The 15,066-nt window shown below is 48.4% G+C and overlaps 5 protein-coding genes across 5 annotated transcripts; 2 read left to right on the top strand and 3 right to left on the bottom strand.

Moving 5' to 3' along the window:
- Positions 1 to 165: 165 nt before the first annotated feature.
- On the bottom strand, positions 166 to 4,860 carry ATNIH1004_006280 (uncharacterized protein; the record flags this gene model as incomplete). Its single annotated transcript, XM_033570915.1, has 15 exons — positions 166 to 308; positions 367 to 580; positions 666 to 873; positions 948 to 1,225; positions 2,141 to 2,446; positions 2,503 to 2,587; positions 2,658 to 2,718; positions 2,767 to 2,868; positions 2,916 to 3,076; positions 3,134 to 3,288; positions 3,355 to 3,416; positions 3,480 to 4,081; positions 4,140 to 4,408; positions 4,462 to 4,490; positions 4,551 to 4,860. The coding sequence occupies 15 exons, from the start codon at positions 4,858 to 4,860 to the stop codon at positions 166 to 168; spliced, it is 2,985 nt and encodes a 994-aa protein (XP_033426947.1).
- A 948-nt stretch (positions 4,861 to 5,808) lies between these two features.
- Positions 5,809 to 7,347, top strand: ATNIH1004_006279 (M18 family aminopeptidase; the record flags this gene model as incomplete). Its single annotated transcript, XM_033570914.1, has 1 exon — positions 5,809 to 7,347. One exon carries the CDS (start codon positions 5,809 to 5,811, stop codon positions 7,345 to 7,347), a length of 1,539 nt encoding a protein of 512 aa, XP_033426946.1.
- A 334-nt stretch (positions 7,348 to 7,681) lies between these two features.
- On the bottom strand, positions 7,682 to 9,118 carry ATNIH1004_006278 (uncharacterized protein; the record flags this gene model as incomplete). The annotated part of the gene is made up of 5 exons (XM_033570913.1): positions 7,682 to 8,103; positions 8,178 to 8,245; positions 8,304 to 8,677; positions 8,742 to 8,846; positions 8,918 to 9,118. 5 exons carry the CDS (start codon positions 9,116 to 9,118, stop codon positions 7,682 to 7,684), a joined length of 1,170 nt encoding a protein of 389 aa, XP_033426945.1.
- A 3,432-nt stretch (positions 9,119 to 12,550) lies between these two features.
- NOB1 (rRNA-binding endoribonuclease) lies at positions 12,551 to 13,862 on the top strand (the record flags this gene model as incomplete). The annotated part of the gene is made up of 2 exons (XM_033570912.1): positions 12,551 to 13,294; positions 13,347 to 13,862. 2 exons carry the CDS (start codon positions 12,551 to 12,553, stop codon positions 13,860 to 13,862), a joined length of 1,260 nt encoding a protein of 419 aa, XP_033426944.1.
- Positions 13,863 to 14,211: 349 nt separating this feature from the next.
- NOP10 (H/ACA ribonucleoprotein complex subunit NOP10) lies at positions 14,212 to 14,617 on the bottom strand (the record flags this gene model as incomplete). The annotated part of the gene is made up of 4 exons (XM_033570911.1): positions 14,212 to 14,234; positions 14,295 to 14,347; positions 14,418 to 14,532; positions 14,605 to 14,617. 4 exons carry the CDS (start codon positions 14,615 to 14,617, stop codon positions 14,212 to 14,214), a joined length of 204 nt encoding a protein of 67 aa, XP_033426943.1.
- Positions 14,618 to 15,066: the final 449 nt, after the last annotated feature.

Genomic DNA, 15,066 nt, shown 5'->3' with positions numbered 1-15,066 from the left:
GAATAAATTACTCCCTCTTCGGACCAACCTTCCCAACCTTACACAATCCCCAAGCCCCGACCCCAGACGCAGCCACCATCAGTCCAAAACAAGCCCAAAATACAGCCCGATAGCCGACCATCAGAGCTTCGGAAGAACTTTTGTTCTGGTACGAAGACCCCTGCGTCAAGGTGCTCGAGATGATGGCGAAATGGTGAGTCTAACAAAGGCACCGAACTGCGTGACGGTGTTGAACACAGCCCCCGCGAGACCTTGCATCATGGTGGTGAATGAGTCGGCAATGATCAAGTTGGCGACGGTAAAAATCACTATAGAACAATATTAGCAGATAGGTTATTTACAGTCAAGTGGGAAAAATAGCGATACCATCTGCCGAAAGGGGCCCTAATAACATGGCCCAAAAGGCACAATGCCACCACGGCCATTTCAGATTGATAATTGCCATCGACAACGGGGATACCGCGCTCAGAGCCGTGGTGACTAAGATGAGATGGTTGGCATGAAAGCGATGGATCATGAGTCCCGTCGCAAGATTGAGGACCATGCCAATGAGGACACTGGGTAGGAATCGAATGGCTGCCTGGATGGCAGAGAGATGTTGAATGTTTTAGAAACTATGTTTTTGTCAACGATGACGACGTCCATACTGGCCTGAGTAGACTCACGAGACTCAGGATGGTCTCGGCGCCGTTCAAAACAGCCCAGGAAAGGAGAATCACCACACAGATCGTAGCGAACCCCGTCTTCTTCCACAAGGAGTTGGGAATCAATGCGGACTTGCCTGCTTTCTGTCGCCAGCGCGTCCAGCCCAGAAATGAAGGGATCACCGCAGCGGCAGCGCAGAGCAAGACAATGTTTTGGGCATGTTGAATCCTAGATGGATTATCGGTGATGACTCTGCCTTTTGTTTAACATATAATGGTTCTTGACAGTAGGAAGGCACTTACGCAAACCCATAGGAGATAATCCCCAAGCAAGAGCTAGAGAGAAGGATTTCAATCCAGTCAGTCTCCGTCTGGAGTCTGCGAATCGTGACCGGTTCGCGTGGCTTGTCCTTTGGCAGCTTGGAGAAGTTCACGACCACTGTGATGCCCGCACACAGGTAGTATCCAAATCTCCATCCCAGAGGAAATTCTTGGCATAGCCCTCCAAACACAAAGTCAACCGAGAATCCAAAGGGCTGACCGAGTCCCAGACAGGCAAATCCAATATTCGCCGTTTGCCACTGGCATCGAGTCAGTTAAGATACGGAACGCAGTGCGCAGACACATGGAAGTTGCCATGCCTTGAAAGGTACGAAATAGAATCAGCTGGATACCGGTCTGAGCCACGCTGCAGGCCAGGATCGATACTCCTAGCAGCAGAGAGCCGACGAGGTTGACCATTCAGTTTCCAATAAAATCAGTCAAAAACCTACCAATAGCAAGCAGCATCCATTGGCAAGACTAGAATTAGAATGACTTAGTTGGTCCTCAATGAGGCAGGGTCAAAAGGACTCACGGGTAAAACGAGGCCGGCGTAAGATCCAGTAAATAAACATGTCAGGATAATCGGTTCGTGTCCACCGATCAGATTGCTCTCACAAGAGAAATAAATTGTCTGGAAGATGGAGATCCCATCGCAATCTAAGCAGACTGGTCGTCAACAGACCACCGCTCATGCTGCCTACGAACGTGATACCGGTCAGCGTGGCAGCTAGAATGACCGCCCAGCTTCGAGAAAGGCCTGCATCCTAAGCTTCGTAGGTGCTCTCGACGGATATCTGATCTCGCGTCAGCTGAATGCTGGTTCGTTTGATTCTCCCAAAGCTGAACAGTACCGGTGCAGCGTGGTGTGTATCATTCACGTCTAAGTTTGCTGTAGGTGTCTTAGTGTGGACACTGGCCATTTATCGATTATACTGCTTTACACCACGGTAACGAATACAACTGATGCGAGAGAATGTGACTTGACTGTAAATAGTGTGAATTATTCCTCTGGGTGTTTCCCAACAAGTCGTGTATCTTACTATTTACTAGTACTAAGTTAACCGATTGGTTGAGAAACGAGAGACTAAATGGAGCCAAAAGATCAAATTAGAATTATTAAGATAGATTAAACAAGATAGAATAAACTTATAAATAACCGAAATGTCTCAAACCTTCAGTCGTTGCAACAGCATCCTCAACATCCAATTCTTTCGCCCCGTGACTCCTTCCAGGTCTTCCAACTCCCTCCAAAGAGCACCATATAGCTCCCGCACAACACTCAAAGTATACTCCAAACTCCCCTTCTGACGCAGTTTATCCAAAATCCATTGCTTAACCTCGTAAGTAAAATGGCCGCTGCGCTTGCGCTGTTCAAAGATGCTTTCGAGCTCAGGGTCCCCTTCCTGCAGAGCATGAATGACGGAGAATGAAATCTTGCCCTCGTCGAAGTCATCACAGAAACCTTTGTTATTAGTGTACTGCTCCATGTGTTTGTCAGCCTAGTTGGAGATTTGGTTCACGGAATGGAGAGTACCTCGGGGGCTACTAGGTTTTGGTAGTCATCTCTCAATTGAAAATGCCTGCCTAGTAAGGTAATGAATTTGGAGATGTCCAAGGTCCTAGAACTAAATTAGTATATAATGTTCAAAAACGAAGAAGAAGAAGATGGGATGGAGAACATGTCCACACCTATGTGTCGTTGCTTCAGACTGCAGAAGCCGAGCAGCCATTCGGAATAGACCGGTTGTTTCTGAAGCATACGTTAGACCGAGTCGAACTTTAATCAAGTGATACGAACTCCCATCAATCATCCTTATATGATCCACCTCGGAGGGGACAATGGTGTGGTAAGTCCAATAGAGCTCCTGAGCCTGGCCCAGATGCAACCTCTGGAGCTCCTCTTCAATCCCGTTAGCTTGCATAGAACATCTGGGTGTACAAACCCACCGATGTAAATAGGGACCGCCTCGGGGGACAGAGAGTAGATCTTTTGAAGTGCATCCATGCAGAGAAAATATGCCGAGTTCATCGTTTGTGCTGACCCGTATATGACATGGGTGGCTGGCATGCCCCGTCGTAACTGAGATTGGTCCTGGATGTCGTCCAACCTGGCGAATGTTAGTCTTGCCTGTCGGAGGAGTTAGACTAGGCAATTTCACCCTTACATGAGAGAGGAACTGTGGAGGAGTCCCACGGCACTTTCAATGGTTTGCACGGTTTTCTCTGATGCCTGATACCACTGATTCAATGACCGAATCAACTTCTCTCTCAGACGTTTTGAAGGCAATGACATGATATAGTTGGATGGATTTTTGATCACCTGTTAGAGATAGTGAGATGTTGATTTTATTTTTGTTTTTTGTAATTTGATCGTCGATATGCCTACCTTTTCATCCAATGGCGCCAGACTTTCGTCACTGTAGACCGTCAAGTCCTCGGGGCACGTATCTGTAAGGTAGGCCTATAATTAGACTGTTTAAAGATCACTAAAAAGCACCCAAGCACACATACTTGCTTTCCTGCCAGTATGTCCGATATATGTATCGTCCTTGTTGACCCCGTTGGGTTGGAGATGGCCGTTCATCCCAGTATCTTCTACTTCCTTTCTGACCTGAAACCCAACAAAAGTCTCGAGTCTCGTGCAATCATCGGGGAAGGCATATCCTTGCCCATACCTCATCATGTAGTAGTCAACATATTGATTGCTAGACTTTTTGTGGTAGCGTGGACAAGTCAGGCTCCAGATCAAATTCCCAGCAACCATGTGCTCCATGATTTCCAGCCATCGCGTGGTCGCTGGCGGGGGATCTCTGCTTAAAAACTCCTCTTTGGCCAGCAAGTATTTCTCCTCCTTTTCGATGGCTTTCGCTTTAATAGCCGCCTTTGCGTCCTCCAGGGATAGAGAATACCACTTCATGTAGAGAGTAACAGCATTCGCCATAGGCAACTTATCCTCCGAGGAGTGGTAGAAGGCGTCTTCTTTTTCCCACGAGTAATAGTCATTATGAAGCGTTAAAACCTCCATGATAAGTTGCGTCAGCGGCAATACCAGTTCGTCCTCTTCTTCAGTTAGGTCAAGCTTGTATGCGAAACGAGCCATCGCGAATGCCCATCTGATATCTGCTTTAGCCATGGAAGCATCTTGAGGGGAAGATGAACTGTATCTCTTACTGGCAACCCCGTATGTAGTAGCAGAGACTAAGGAATCTCTGCAGGCTGTCGCATTGCTGGGCCTCCACCTCCACAAATTCTTTCTCAGAACGCTTCCAGTTCTCCCACTGCTGGATGAACTTGGGACCAAGCGTGCCGTCGATTTCTACCAATTTATACATGGTCTTGGCAATTACCTGTTCGTTGCGTCCCTCGTTCAGCCATTCTGGGGCATAGCTGCCAGTTCTGAGAGCCTCGTCTCGAGCGTCGCTTTCCGACGTATATTTTTTCTTCCATTGTTAGCGCTGGAGACCACACACATTAGGTCAAGGGTCAGACGTACCGTCTGGATAGTCTCCTTGTAATCCACATCTACAGAGTGTATCTAGACTTTAGCCTAGAGTACCATGTTTTGGGGGTTCATGTGCATACCGTCGTGGACAAAGGCAAAGTCTACCAAATACGAAGCCAGGGCCAGTCGGTCAGGACAACAGAAGGAAAACGTAAGTGCTGTCCAGTCGCCAGTGAATGTGTCCAGACCACCCATGACTTTGCCAATTCCCTCTTTCCCGAAGAGATCGATCTGGCATTGGATCACAGCGTCCGCAGATTCCCGGGAGTTCTTATGGATTCGCGGCTTGAAAGTCGAGAAGTAGTCCGGGTTGTGAGCATAAAGATCAGGAGAAACCGGAATGGAGTACCGATAAACATTTTCGCTAAATCGGTTCTTTTCCGGTGCCATTTTGAGTGACGAAGTGGTCAATAAATGGATGTACTTGAGATGCCAGTCCGTGGAGTCTGGGGGTAGTATACGATTGCACTTCTCCAATTGATCATCCAAATGATATAATGGCAAGACTATTTGAGACTTAGCCGTGATAACTGTTCTTTCAACCTGCGTATACTTGCGATATTTTTATATTCCTTATAATGTGCCTGTGATGGCTGACTAAACATCTTGAACTAAGTTATAAATTGAGTATAGAACGTCATGACTTCAGTCTGTTTAGCTTCAGAGGACCCATAATTCTATATCCTTTATTCGAATGAGAGCAGTGCAAATGCTACAGTTTCACTTGACAAGTGGGTATTACCGATTGTACCCATGGGATATACTTCATCGCAGAGATGGGTTTGAGGCATGCTGCAGATGTCATAGGAATCAGAAATCAGGGAGGGAAGAGGAAGAAAACAGGGAAACTCCTTATGCTTAACAGCAGTTGCCTCCTGGAGCATGGCGGCATCACAGAGCGAGAAATTACCACCCCTCCAATTCACTGCTCTTCTATTCTTTGATGTTGGATTTCAGGAATGTATATATTTGGGATTCGAGTGGATAGCACAGTGATTTCCTAAAAGGGTAGGTCTATTTATAACCGCAAAACTACTTCCACATTAGACAAATATGCCATCAATATCTATAATAAATTAATAACTATATGATCCTCTGCCTTTGATATAGCTGATTAAGACTGCTGCTGAATCTTTTGAATTGTGCATAACTTCCTAAATAGGAAATACGGTGCACATAGATCATGCTGACTAAGAATACATTCCTGTGACTCTCCCAGCCTCACTCTCACTCTCTCACTCTCACCCTCATTCCTCTCGCTCCTTTCTCTCTCCTTCGATTAGATCTTGATTGCTGCTCCAATACAGAAATTCTCCAGGAAAACTATATAGCCCCATCATGACCAAGAAAAGTGTTCTTGATCTCCGGGACCCTGCCATGGCTTATCGTCTGTCTGCTCGGCGCCTCGAGGAGTCGTACAGTTACAGTCCAGCTGCTTCAGCTTCCCCTGGAAAGAGCACTGTCTCCCCAGAAGACTATACCAAACCATACTGTGATTTTATGACTGCCAATCCCACTATTTTCCATGCGGTCGACAGTTTTACGCGACAACTGGAGAGGCACGGTTATCAACGCCTACCAGAACGGGAGCCCTGGACCTCCAGACTAGAACGAGGGGGTAAATACTACTGCACGCGGAATTCCAGCGCATTTATTTCCTTCTCCATTGGCAAGGACTACCAAAGTGGCAATGGCATGGCTATTATCGCCGGCCACATAGATGCCCTCACCGCCAAATTGAAGCCCGTCTCCAAGCTCCCCACGAAGACGGGCTTCCTCCAGCTCGGGGTAGCCCCGTACGCCGGCGCGCTGAGCGATACCTGGTGGGATCGCGACCTTTGTATTGGAGGTCGTGTCCTGGTGTGCAACCCATCCAGCGGCAAGGTCGAGTCCAAACTCGTCAAATTGGACTGGCCAATTGCCCGGATCCCAACCCTTGCTCCCCATTTTGGAGCTCCCGCGCAGCCACCCTTCAACAAGGAGACCCAAATGGTCCCCATCATCGGCATTGATAACTCCGATCTTTTCCACCAGCAGATCCAGTCCGCATCTGCTGCTGCCAGCGGGATCGAGCCGGGCACATTTGCGGCCACGCAGCCAGAGAAGTTGGTCAAGGTGATCTCGGCCGAGCTAGGTATCACGGACTACAGCACGATCCTGAGCTGGGAGCTTGAGCTCTACGACAGTCAACCAGCGCGAGTCGGTGGCCTCGAGAAGGATTTCATCTTTGCCGGTCGGATCGATGACAAGCTCTGCTGCTATGCTGCTCAGGAGGCTCTCATAGCTTCCGCTGACGATACGTCAACCGGGTCCGTCAAGATGGTAGGCATGTTCGATGACGAAGAGATCGGCAGCTTGCTTCGCCAAGGAGCACGATCCAACTTCATGAGCAGCGTGATTGAGCGCATCACGGAGGCCTTCGCGCCGACGTATGGACCCAATGTATTATCACAGACCGTCGCCAATAGCTTCTTCGTCTCCTCGGATGTCATCCACGCTGTGAACCCGAACTTTGCCAACGTCTATTTGGAAGACCACGCGCCTCGTCTGAACGTCGGCGCGGCCGTCTCCGCCGATTCAAACGGCCACATGACGACGGACAGTGTGAGCTACAGCTTTATGAAGCGCATTGCCGACCGCTGCGATTCAATCTTGCAGGTCTTCCAGATCCGGAATGATTCCCGTAGCGGGGGGACGATTGGACCGATGACCAGCGCTCGCATTGGCATGCGAGCCATTGATGTAGGGATCCCCCAGCTGAGCATGCACAGCATCCGCGCTACAACCGGTAGCTTGGACCCCGGCTTGGGGGTGAAGCTATTCAAGGGTTTCTTTGACCATTTCGAGGAAGTTGATAAGGAATTTGCCGACTTCTAAGTCGCTAGTGGTTGTAACATGTACTCCATTCTAGGGTAGATCTTTTGAAAATGATTAATCTAATATAGTACGGAGTACTTCGTACTCGGGTAACCGATTATTTACTCACTTCGTATTGAATTAATGAAATCTAATATAAAATGATATATGTGTATATATATAAATCGAAGAGAAGGGAATCAGTTCTGTTGCAAATGACGAGCTCAGAAAGAAGATCAAGACGAATGGCAAGCAAGTAGTGGATATCTCTCTTTTTTCTTTTCTTTTCCTTCTTGTTTCCTCCCACCCCGTCTTTCTCGATTCTTTACCAAACAAAGGAAACATCTTCTGTATATCACCGTGACGGTGACGACGAAGAAGACTCCGTCCGAGATTCAATAGTGACAGCGACCTCCTTGAGCTCCTCGACTCCCTTGGCGTCTTTCACCATGAGTTTCTCCTTCCCGCTGGCGTCCATCCCAGGGGCCAGTGTTAAGATGCGATCCGCAGGAGCAGAGGGGGAGATACAACGGCCGGGTTCCAGGTCTTCTTCCATGGCCGTGATGGTCGTGGATACAGTGCAGGTGCCGTGCCAGTAGGTGGGGGGCTGTGCTCGAGATGGAGGGCGATTGACGTACGCTGGACCGCCGTGACTCAGAGTTGAGAGCAGATGAGGTAGAATGTGAGAGATCAGAGGCCGTAGGGTTGGTAGACAGGCGCAGATGATTCCCGTGTTGCATTCGATGGCGGACCAGGTGGCTGCGTCAACGTTGTCGTCTTCATTCCATGAAGTACTTTGGTTAGTTCATATAGTTTGAGAATAAGAGGAATAGGAATAGAATGGGGCGTACAGGTGGGGTCGTCCGAATCTGCAATCTTTTTCAAGGCAACGAGACGGCAAACGCTGGTGACACACACACTGGAAGAAATACACAAGTTAGCCTTAGAAAAGAGCCCGCTTCCGAAGGTTGGCTTACAATCCACCCAGCGCAAAGATGGATATCAGGGCGATCTTCTGTCTCTTGGGAAGATCAAGAGCTGCCAATGCCGGAATGGGGATGATCAGGATGGCTAGATCGGTGGCGATATGCATGGAGGCATTCGAGAACCAGAGCCCCTTCATGCTCAGACAGTACCCTGGGATCGTTGGGTCCCAGAATTTGGCCACGGGAATGCAATTGAGAAAGGCACTTAGGACCGCCCAAGTCCCGTAAGTGGCTAGGATACCGATCATGACCCACGAGATACGGCGCATGCGTTGGATCGGAAAGACGCGGAAATATTGCATGAGGATGGAAGCTTTGGCGCAGAGTAAGGCGGCGTTATAGAAGGGAATCGTGACCCAAAAGGCCTACAAAGGGCGAATTTTTCAGTTCCTGTTCTTGGTGACTTGCAGAATAGGCTCCTCAACTCACCTTCATCTGCTTTATGAGGATATGAGGTGGAATGTCCGCACCATGCATACCGACCCCATTTAGGGCTTCCACTATAAACAAGGCCATGAAGACGTACGAAAACGTCTTGTTTCGCTCATTAGTTGTCTGAACGTGGCATGCCATGTGAAGCATGCAAACTGAGCAGAACCTCTTACCAAGGCGATCACAATCATCCAGTCATTCCCCTCCATGCGGTTCATCAGTCTGGCCCTCGTGTACAGACGGGCAAGCACGAAACATGTGGCTAATGTGGTGAAAACAACACTGATAGATAAACCCTTAACTCCCCCGGAGGAAAGATAGGGATTTCCCCCATGGCCCCGAGGGTGGAGGGTGTGCAGCTGAGGGTTCGACATTGCTGCACGCAAAAGAAAGGGGAAATGAGGACTCCAGCCGGACTTGGTCAAATTGATATGACCGAAAAATAGAGACAGCCCTGGGCAAGGTTTGAATGAAACCAACCAGCTATTGGAAGAAGTTAGAGTGGAGGTCTCAAGTAAAGTTAGGCATGTATGTATGCGATGGCCCTGGTGAGTATTAGAATCCTGGATGGCATTGCGAAGAGGGAAGAGGCACGAACATCTGAGGAGGGGATTTAATTATAAACGTTTCTATCCTGGACCCAGAAGCGGCCAGGGCTGATGAGGGATGGAGATAATAGCACCTTGCCCGTGAATATCCTCACTCAATATTTCATGGCTTCTCCGGATTGGTGGCCTAACGCTCAGACAGGGACCGAACAGGGAAAGGAAACAGGGAAAGGAGACAAGGAAGAGAACGAGAAGAGGAAAGAAAAAATCATAAAAATAAAATAGAATAGAAAAAGCAAGCAAGGGAGAAGACAAATAAGCAACCCACGGCAAGAAGCCACTGTCACATTTTGGCACAAGCTCAAGAGGGTGGAAAGGATAGAGCCTGTGCGGGAAGCCACTTTTCTCTGTCATCTCCCTTTTTTTTTTTTTTTTTTTTTTTTTTTTTTTTTTTTTTGATTCTTCTAGTTGTGGAGCTGACATTAGACTCCCTGCAGGACAGCGTCGGATGATCAGACATCGAATATCCAGCCCTCTGGTGTCGCTAAAGTTGGCGACAACGTCAATGATCGACTCCTACCTGTCCACTAGTCCAAGGAAATCATCCGGGCCGAGTAACAGCCTAAGAGGAAACAACAGTGGAGAATGATTGATGGATCGGCGACGTATCCAAACTCTCCCGCAGTCGGGGGGTGAGCTATGCAGAAAGAAGTACGATGGCCTACATGTGCGTCGGCCTTGGTTTGCATGTCCGGGGGACTCATGGAGCATCGTAAAGTACGATGAGGGCTGAAAGCTCCCTTTTTTTTTTTTTTTTCCTCCCTCGTTAGGAGGCAGACCGACAGATCGTGGAGACCCCTGTAGCCCTAGTCAAGTGAGCTGTCAGTGACTGAGTGAAGGGCTGCAGGTCTACTGCAACAGGGATTCTTTCCAAGCTGACGCATGTCTCCCTCGAGGGGAGAAGTGTCATTTTCTCCTTATCGACCGTGATAGTTCTGTTTTCGTACTGGAAAGGGGTTCGGTTGTAGAATTGAACGAAGCTCAATCGCCTGACTTCACCCTTCATGGGAGTCTCAGAGCAAGGGATACAGGATAGACCTTATTTTGTTTCCTTCTCCTCTCTAGGTAGGAAGGGATTCAAGGAGGTTTATTTTTGCTTTATAGTAGTAATAATTACTATTATTACTACCATTCGGATCCTTCCACGGGTCATCTCATATGAGTTACGCAAGAGGGGATGCGATGTGTCAATTTTCTTTTTCGAGATGACAGAGAAAGCCACATTGAATAACGGACTGCAGGGGATTCAAAGTACCGTACAGCCGGAAGGAAGATTCCTCCTGTACTGTTCCCCAGAATGCGTCAGTATTGTTGCTATTCTGGCCCTAAGAGGGGGAAAACGTCCGTTAGAGTGGGCCAGATGATAGATCACATCCGTGTATTCCACAACAGGCTGAGCTGATCACATTGGATTAAATAAAAAGAATTATTGTTCACAATGAACCCAATGGCCACACCGGATATGCCAATAATTTTAATTTATCGACAATATGTGGGAGCAATTATAGCACCCTTGCAACTTGCGGTCTCTTTGTGCCTCGAGGGTGTCACCAGCCCGCCACCGTGTAAATAGTGTCCAACCCAATGCCATGATGGATTAGGTTTGTGGTGAACCATACGAAGTACTTCGTATTCCATACTCACGGTAGATCTGGCATGATGGGCGAGCTGTATGGGGATTGTTGTGTAACTCTGCCTGGAACTAGTTGCATCTCGTGTTGTTGAATCTTCGTTTGCTCATGGACATGCACGGGATAAGGGTCTAATCACCTGCTAGTGATGCCATGCTGCTTAAGGAGCCAGGTAGTAAATACTTAAGTATATCCATTCGACTTGGGACTCCGTGTCCATGTCCGTCCAGTATATCGCTCATGGCCTATCGCTTCAGGAGGCGTCCATCTGGTTGCCTCACCAAGAGGCAACCGTCCTCGGATCGAATGAGTCAATTGACAATGTAAAATTCCCCACAAGAAAGAAGAGTACTATAATTGCGGGGATGGAATACATGGATGTTCGAGATCGTTTGACGGTACCGATGGATCTTGTACGATCTATTCCATTGATTCTCTAGATTTTCCTTGCTTTGGACTGACGCAATAGAGAAATAGAGCCCCGAAGACAATGGAGATAATGCATTGATGACAAATATGACTTGAGAATGAAGAAATGTATGTACTTCTCTAGCAGCGGAGAGGATTTCGCGCAACGGCTTCTTAATAGTCCATATCTTGTCTATCGGGTACGACGATGAAACAGTCTCAACCTAATCAGTGCAGTAGATTGAAAGTGTAAAGTATCTTCATCTGGCTTTAGCTGCTGAAGATAATATAGGTGATTAATCGCTGTAAAGACTATCACAGCGTCATACAAACTGGTTTCCCAGAGTAGCTATGCAGAGTAGGATGAATCATGATCCTTCCAGACATGGACGCATAAGCGCGTTAGCCACCCAGTACTGTCATAGCATTCCAGCTGCCTGTTTTCAGGTGTGGAGGAGCTGCAGTCATGGTATGTTGACGGAGTAAGCACAGCTGTTGTTTGCTCCGTATCGTCCTCAACTTCAACAAACATGAAGGGTAGCGTATTTGCTTTTCCCACTGTGTAATAGTCCAGCATCTCCTGCATAAACTCGACCAGGTTGAAATCCCACTATCCCCTCGCTGTCTATCCTCTTTGTGATGGATAATTAGTCACTTCTGTACTCATGTGTTCACTGCGACTGTACGCTTGACCGGTCAACTCGGCATGGATTACCATATCGCATCGGCAGACTCGACTTTCTTGGACCCTGAGGATTCGGCTTTGTAGACTGCCAGGAAGTGACCCTGTACTCCATACCTTGTGCGCCTATGCGAGACTCGATAGAACAAGCCCGCGTGGAGGCAGACGGGCGGAAGCGCGGCATAATCCTACTATCATGCCGTGACAGATAAGATCCAAGAAATTGACCTGTGCATCGTATTTCCCGATTCTGACCATGCAACGATGGGATGTGTTCTCTCTCTGCCTCTGTACTCTGTAGCGGAAGATGGATTCCAGACTGATAAGCCGCTAAGATAAGGATAACGCACAGACCAGCTGAAAATCCAGCCGAAAATTCCCCGCCGAACAAATTCAACACCACGCCTTCTCCCTCGCGTGCTTTTTCTTGCTTCCCTGGTCTGATCCAGCCAAGTAACGAGAGTACCATCAGAAACCATGGCGGACTCGACCACGCCGCCCAAGTCTGTGCACACCATTGTGCTCGACGCCGGTCCCATCCTCAAAAATACCCCGCCGCTCTCCACCTTGCTCGCACAATGCGAGGAACTCCTTATCACCCCGTCCGTGGTCGCCGAAATTCGTGATCCAGATGCCCGGGCAAGAGTGGAAACTCTCTACCTGCCGTTCTTGAAACAGCGAACCCCGACTCCAAAGAGTATGGCGGTGCTAAGCGAATTCTCCCGGAAGACTGGCGACAGAGCCGTGCTGAGTAGAACTGATATCGAGGTCCTAGCGCTGGCCTATGAACTGGAGTGTGAGAGAAACGGGGGAGACTGGAGATTACGGAGTGTTCCCGGTCAGAAACAGGTGAATGGCAAGCCTCCCGCCAAGGAGGGAGAAGAGACAACGGAAATCGAGCCTACACAGACCGACAGTAACACGGAGAGCGCAGGGGTGGACTTAGTCACGGAAAATCTGAAGAATACTTCGTTGGACGGTGGTAACGAGGAGACACAGCCCGACCCCTCTGCTCCGGAGGTAACGGAGCATAATGCTCAAGTTGAGTCCTCGGAGGAAAAACCTGAGGGTGAGGGTGAGGACGAGGCTGCTGAGTCGGATGGTGGAGAATGGATCACGCCTTCGAATTTTAAGAAGCGGCAGGCCCGCGACGAAGGACTCTCTTCGACGACGCCAGAGCCGAAGGTGATGCAGGTCGCAACCATGACAACGGATTTCGCGGTCAGTAGTACTGGATTTTATTCGGAGAACATAGACTAACATCCGCTCACAGTGTCAAAACGTCCTGCTGCAGATGAACTTGAATTTGCTTTCGACTACAACTCTACAAAGAATCCGGCATCTCAAGTCGTTCATCAAGCGTTGCCATGCTTGTTTCCTGACAACCAAGGATATGACCAAGCAATTCTGTCCCCGTTGCGGAAAAGACACCCTCACCCGTGTCTCCTGCACCACCAATGCCAACGGGCAATTCACTATGCACCTAAAAAAGAACATGCAATGGAACAACCGGGGCAACCGATATAGCGTTCCCAAGCCCGTCCATGGAAGCGCTAATGGAAAGTGGAAAGGAGGTGGAGGTAAAGGTGGCTGGGGGACGGAGCTTATCCTCACAGAGGACCAGAAAGAATACAGTCGGGCCGCCGCGGAGGAGAAGCGGAGGCTCCGTAAAGAACGAGATCTTATGGATGAGGATTATCTTCCGGCTATTTTGACTGGAGAACGAAACAAGCAGGGAGGCCGCATCAAAGTGGGCGCCGGTAGGAACGTGAATTCGAGAAAACGATGAGACACCATGACCTTTCCCTTTTGTTACTCACTCTCTGTTTTGCATTCATGCTGGATCGGAGTTTGGCCAAAAAAGTTCCTATGCCTTGATTGATACATGATGGCTTTACGACAAGGAATCGATTTCAATGGATTTATAGAGCACATAGGCACATATAAGGATATAGATCAAAAGCAAGTTCTCTCTAAAGTATAGGCTGTGGTGGATATCCCGACTAGTATATCACACCATCAAGAGGCCCCAGAAAGATCCTGTTCGCTTAGTCCAGACATAACACCATTCGCCATAAAATTGATTTTAAACAACACCCTCTTCTTTGCCGATTTGTATTATCCCATCACTGAGTACATTACAGCTGCGCAACCTCCTTGTCTGTAACCGAAACATTAGTTTAGCGCAGAATTCAATGATCAGGGCTGGAAGACGACATACCGGGCTGCTGGGTCATCAGCAGACCATACCTCTTCTTCAGAGTGACACGGTGCCTATATTGAATTCCAGTCAGGTTAGCTAGCCATGCTTGTAACCTTCGTCGGATAACAGAGGTCGACGAACCGAGAGTATTTATCGTCAGGGGAAAACCGAGCAGGATGAGCTGACTTCGTAACCCGTCCCTCTGTGTCGACCTTCTTAAGAGTGTAGACCCTCTTTCCTTCGGCGTTCAGGGAGTCTATCGTCAAGTGAGCGTTTAGCGTCTGCATGGTTTGAGCGTTATATGGGTGGGATAACGGTGCTGACGTACACATAAGATGCATCCTATTTAAAAGAATCGGATGTTAGAATGATATTTCCACAGCATTACTGCTAGGGATGTGCCTACTTGAATATAGCAGCTGCTTCAGATGACCTTCGGGTGTCCGTCGAAAGAAGTCAGATTTATCGCTAAACGCTACCGCCGTGTTGTCCTATGAAATGTGAACTCACGGTGCTAACTTGCGAGGAATTAACAAGGAATTCAAAGCTGTCGGGGAGTAACAACTGTCTGTGAATTGTGCCCCAATGTCAATCGCCGATAGTTTGGGTTTTTTTTTCGAGGGGGTGGATCCGCACCGGCCATTCTTCAGCTCTCGCTTAGTCAGTCACCCGGACATTTATTAGGCGACTTCAATGCCCAAGCGAGATTTTCTTTTTTCCTTCTTCTAACACCACGATTATTTCTAGAGCAATCACGAGGATTGGGATGATAATGATGAACATTCCTTCC

The sequence above is a fragment of the Aspergillus tanneri genome, assembly GCF_003426965.1.
Source record: "Aspergillus tanneri strain NIH1004 chromosome Unknown AapTan_4_pilon_pilon_pilon, whole genome shotgun sequence".
Classification (NCBI taxonomy): domain Eukaryota; kingdom Fungi; phylum Ascomycota; class Eurotiomycetes; order Eurotiales; family Aspergillaceae; genus Aspergillus; species Aspergillus tanneri.
Note: the sequence above shows the minus strand (reverse complement) of the source record. Positions and strands in the feature narration are given on the sequence as shown.